Source organism: Dipodomys spectabilis, unplaced genomic scaffold, assembly GCF_019054845.1.
Source record: "Dipodomys spectabilis isolate Male_0828 unplaced genomic scaffold, ASM1905484v1 ptg000018l, whole genome shotgun sequence".
Taxonomy (NCBI): Eukaryota; Metazoa; Chordata; class Mammalia; order Rodentia; family Heteromyidae; genus Dipodomys; species Dipodomys spectabilis.
This window is the reverse complement of record NW_024870695.1, coordinates 1,880,294-1,885,874: the sequence shown is the minus strand read 5'-3', so window position 1 is coordinate 1,885,874 and position 5,581 is coordinate 1,880,294. Positions and strand designations below refer to the sequence as shown.

The 5,581-nt window shown below is 39.8% G+C and overlaps 1 protein-coding gene across 1 annotated transcript; it reads left to right on the top strand.

Annotated features, from left to right (window-relative positions):
- The first annotated feature begins 3,579 nt into the window (after window positions 1-3,579).
- Window positions 3,580-4,551, top strand: LOC122103422 (olfactory receptor 3A1-like). The gene has a single exon (XM_042674002.1). The coding sequence runs from the start codon at window positions 3,601-3,603 to the stop codon at window positions 4,546-4,548; it is 948 nt and encodes a 315-aa protein (XP_042529936.1). The 5' UTR covers window positions 3,580-3,600; the 3' UTR covers window positions 4,549-4,551.
- The last annotated feature ends 1,030 nt before the right edge of the window (window positions 4,552-5,581 follow it).

The window sequence follows — 5,581 nt, the reverse complement described above, 5'->3', positions numbered from 1 at the left end:
AGATATGAGGCCCTTGTCTGTTGTATAGCTAGAGAAGATCTTCTCCCAATCTGTGGGCTTTCTATTGATCTTGCTTGCTATGTTCTTTGCCATGCAGAAGCTCTGCAGTTTCATGCAATTCCATTTGTCTAACTTTTCTTTGATTTGTTGTGTTTCTGGATCTTTATCAAGAAAATTTTGGCTTGTGCCAAGGAACCCTAGAGTTTCTCCTTTTCCTTCCTGTAATGTTTTCTGGGTATCTGCTTTGACTTTGAGGTCTTTGATCCATTTGAAGTTGGTTCTGGTGCAGGGTGATATATAAGGATCTAGCTTTATTTTTCTACAGGTGTCCAACCAATTTTTTCTAGTGCCATTTACTGAAGAGGCTGTCTTTCTTCCATTCTATTTTTTTTAGCTCCCTTATTGAAGATTAGATGGCTATAGGGCTGTGGGTTCATTTCTAGGTCTTTAGTTCTATTCCATTGATCCTCAGGTCTGTTCTTGTGCCAGTAGCAAGCTGTTTTGATTACTATAGCTTTGTAATAAAATTTGAAGTTTGGTATTTATATTCCCCCAGCACTGTTCTTTCTGCTAAGAATTGTTGTTGCTATTTGTGGTCTTTTATTGTTCCATATGAATTTTGAGATTGCTTCTTCTATTTCATTAAGAATGAGGTTGGAATATTGATAGGTATTGCATTGAATTTGTAGATAGCCTTGGGAAGTATTGCCATTTTCATGATGTTAATACTCCCAATCCAGGAGCATGAGTATTTTTTCTACTTCCTTAGTTCTGCTTTAATTTCCTTTTTCAGGTTTTTAAAGTTTTCATCATAAAGGTCCTTCACTTCCTTAGTTAACTCCTAGGTATTTTATTTTTTGTGGGGCTATTACAAAAGGAGTTGCTTTCCTGGTTTCAGCCACGCTGTTCTCACTGTTGGCATAAAGAAAAGCCACTGATTTTTTTTTGATTTTTACATTACTTTATTTAAAAAAGAAACAAACTAGTTATAAAAATCTTTGCTCCAAATAGATAGTATCTTACAAATGTTTTTTTGCTGGGTTTTGTGTCTTAAAGATTACTATAGAAATGATTTCTAATATAAGCCACTGATTTTTTTAGGATTAATTTTATACCCTGCTACTTTGCCAAATTTTCAGAGCAGCTCGAGTAATTTGGAAGTGGAGTTTGTGGGGTTCTTTAAATATAAGATCATGTCATCTGCAAAGAAGGAGAGTTTTACTTCATCTTTCCCTATTTGCATCCCCTTTATGTTTGCATCTTGTCTTATTGCTGTAGCTAGGCATTCTAATACTAGATTGAAGAGAAGTGGAGAGAATGGACATCCTTGTCTCGTTCCTGAGTTTAGATGAAATGGCTTTAGCTTTTCTCCATTAAGTATAATGCTGGCTGTAGGTTTGCCATACACAGCCTTTATTATATTGAAGTGTTCCATGAATTCCTAGTTTTTCAGAGCTTTCATCATAAAGGAACATTGGATCTTGTCAAATGCTTTTTCTGCATCTATTGAGATAACCATGTAGTTCTTATCCTTGCTCTTGCTGATGTGATGAATTATATTAATTGATATGAGCATATTGAACTAGCTTTGCACCCCTGAAATAAATCCTTTTTAATGATGGTATATGATTTTTTGATGAGTTGTTGAATTGGCCAAAATTTTGTTGAGAAGTTTTGCATCGATGTTCATCAAAGAAATGTGTTTATAGTTCTTTTTCTTTGATGAGTCCCTGCCTAGTTTTGGGATGAGGGTTATGATGGCTTCACAGAAAGAGATTGTTCACTTCTTATTAAGATAAAAGGTTTCTTATATTTTTCTAATCCTGTTTGTGTTTTTTCTTTTGGTGGCCATGTTATTGGGTTAAAATCTTATTAAAAGTCTTTTCTATACCAATGTATTAAAGTGTTTCCCCTATGTTTTCTTCTGGTAGTTTTAATTCAGGGTCTTACATTTAGATTTGTGATACATTTTAGTAGAGTTTTATCTTTGATGAGAGGTAGGAATATTGTTTCATTCTTTTGCACGTATATTTTCAAATACTTACTTAGGTACCAGGAAATGTTCTTGGAAAGTTGGTTAGAAGCATTTATCTTGAGCTGGCCAGTAGACGAATTTCGGATAGCTCATACAAATTCTCTGATAGCCTCATTGTTATGGGGTCAGCAAGCATACAACAAACTGATCCTTCAAGAGCACCATTTTTTTACACCCAGAAAAACCTATATAAGTACATTCTGTATTTCCTCTAGCCCCATTAACTCTAATCTAACAATGTTCCATTTAATAAAAGGATCATTTGAGAAATGAGGTAGTAGATATTCTGCATGATCTCAACCTCCAGGAAGTGCCCAAGAACCCGTTGCACTGTGAACCAGTTCACTGATTCAGTTATGTACACTGACAAGGCCAACAGTGTACTCGGGCTTTTGAGCAAATATTTGGCAACCACTAGACAGATACTCCCAGTGATTCCAACTGAATGCCACTCTCCACACAGGATCTCTACAGTGACTCAATAACATGATATTTTGGATTTAAGAGATTTCATAATAATTAGTAATATGTTTTCCTTATTCATAGATCATGGCAAATATAGTTCCAGAGAGAATACCTTAGTTATAATTATTCACAATGCTTATAGCTCTACTCTTTAAAAATTCAAATACTTCTAAGGACCAAGTGTTGTCTGGTAGCTATTATTTTAAAAGATCATCAAAATGAAAAAAGTCAAAAGACATTTTTGATGGCAGATAATAAATATTGTGAAAATGCCCATCTTCTGCCAAAAATGCTCATGGAGAAAAGAATAAGCTTCAAGTTTCCACTGATGAATAACACACTGAATAATTTTTGTAGAAGCAGATAAAGCAGTAGAATATTTTGTTACAGGTGGATTTCATATGAAGAGGGCATTGGGTAGTAAATGTTCCTTTATTACATCAAAGAGCATCAAGGCAAATTCAAGTAGCACTGAAGACCTTTATTTAATCTGCACAACTGTAGCACATTAGATCTGCTGGGGACTGCTGTTCGTAAGGAACCCAAACATATATGTAAGATGTATGGGGTATATTAATGATATGTCATTATAAAAGTTAACCTGATTTTTCATACATCATCTGAAAGCAAACATAAAAACAGAAAGAAAGGCCAGGTGCCAGTGGCTCAGACCTGTAATCTTAACTACTCAGGAGGCTGAGATTTGAGGATTGTAGTTAGAAGCCAGCCTGTCAGAGAAGTCTATGGAGACTCACCTCAACTGAACCACTAAAAAGCCAGAGGTGGAACTATGGTTCAAGTGGTAGAGTGTTACTCTTAAGCAAAGAAGAGTTTAGGGATAACCCCCAGGCTCTTAATACAAGCCCCAAGACTGGCACCCACCCACCCCAATCCCCCCAAAAAAGTCAAGAAAGGAGTTTGAAACCTCCCATATTCCTGAATGTTGGTGAGCTTGAAAGCAACAGGGTTAATAGATGAGTGTTGGCCTAATGCATAACATTAGAAAATACCCACTGGGATAGTTGGGGGCTCGGCAAGTAGAGGAGGTCAGTCATGAAGATCGATCCTTTCCGCCTTGGAATATCTCATTACAGGGCCTCATGGAGCCAGAATGCGGGGGCAATGGAACAGCAGTCACCGAGTTCATTCTCCTGGGCCTGGTGGAGACACCTGGGCTGCAACCATTTGTCTTTGTCCTCTTCTTCTTTGCTTATTTGCTCACAGTCGGAGGAAACCTCAGCATCCTGGCAGCCGTCGTGGTGGAACCCAAACTCCACACCCCCATGTACTTCTTCCTAGGGAACCTGTCAGTACTGGATGTGGGGTGCATTAGCGTCACTATTCCCTCCATGTTGGTTCGCCTCATGACCCACAAGCGTTCAGTTCCCTACAGAGCCTGCCTCACACAACTCTTCTTCTTCCATCAATTGGCTGGGGTGGACTGCTTCTTGTTGACGGCCATGGCCTATGATCGATTCCTGGCCATCTGCCGGCCCCTCACCTACAGCACCCGCATGAGCCAGACAGTGCAGAGGATCTTGGTGACAGTGTCCTGGGCTTGTGCCTTCTCCAATGCCCTGACCCACACCGTGGCCATCTCCACACTCAACTTCTGTGGTCCCAATGTGATCAATCACTTCTACTGTGACCTTCCCCAGCTGTTCCAGCTCTCCTGCTCCAGCACCCAGCTCAATGAGCTGCTGCTCTTTGGTCTGGGAATCCTCATGGCAGGTGCACCCGTGATTCTCATTGTCAGCTCGTACATAAACGTGGCAGCTGCGGTTCTCCGAATTCGGTCGGTGGAGGGCAGGAAGAAGGCCTTCTCCACATGCAGCTCCCACCTCACCGTGGTGGGCATCTTCTATGGGACAGGCGTCTTCAGCTACATGAGGTTGGGCTCCGTGGAGGCTTCAGACAAGGACAAGGGCATTGGCATCCTCAACACTGTCGTCAGCCCCATGCTGAACCCACTCATCTACAGCCTCAGGAACCCCGATGTACAGGGTGCCCTGCGCAGAGTGCTCATGGGAAAGCGAGACCCGGCATGAAGGATGTCCTCCTGGGAGAGCAGAAATCATGGGAGTACTCCCCATCTGTCCTAGATTCTTCAGCAAGAAAGATCTCGCTCATTACTTCTGTTAGGAAGACATACTCTTGCTCGTTGCTGTGACTCTACCTGGCAATGGTTCTATAGTCAGTCTTTGGCTAGTGACTATGTAATCCTCAGAACCCTTCCCATTCTAGGTGAAGGTGATCTAGGAAAGTGTATGCCAGGAGGTACACGGTCCTGCAGGAAGGACCCTTGATTTATTCTTTGCAAGTGTCTCCAAACTTACCAGCGAAAAACGTTCTCTAAACTGAAGCATAGCGAGTCCCATCCTCGTGCCAAGAATGAGCAGATCCTGCAGACTTCCCCCGAAAGTGGCTCCTACCGCCCACTTTCACACACGATGTGATGTCCATGCCAACACGGTGTAACTCCAAAAGTTGTCTTCCAGTACCAATACCCTGTGGAAATGACAACATTGGAGGGAATTATATAGAGAGAATGTGTATTTCCTTTGGGATTTCTCATTTTTCTAAAATGCAAATATTCACTGGTTTTTAATTTTTTTCATTAGGAATTATTGTTCATGCAAATGAAAACAGAACAAAAATTTTAACAATAGAAAAATCAAAGTCAAAACCTTCACCCTTTATTATTCAACTCATTACTCAATTCTTCAGGAGTAATGTTAAGCATCAATGCTCACCCTGATTGTGTATTGAGTACACAGGGTTACAGAATTTTATAAACATGTATCTAAACATATCTCACCGGTACGGACATACTGTCATGTTATCTTTGCCATTTAAATGGATGTTTATTAACATATACTAGTTGTATAAGGGTGATCATTATGACATTTATGTGTTTACATACAGTTCATTCCAATCAAATTCATCTTCTCCCTCATTCCCCTCCCTCTTCTTAAAACAATTTCAGTAGGCTTAATTGTTCTAATTTCATGCATACATATAAGGTACTTCAATCATACTCTATTTTCGTCCTAATTCCACTTCATTATATCTAATTTTAAC

Coding starts and splice junctions, on each gene's coding strand:
- LOC122103422 (XM_042674002.1), top strand. CDS start 3,601: ATGGAGCCAGAATGCGGGGGCAATGGAACAGCAGTCACCGAGTTCATT.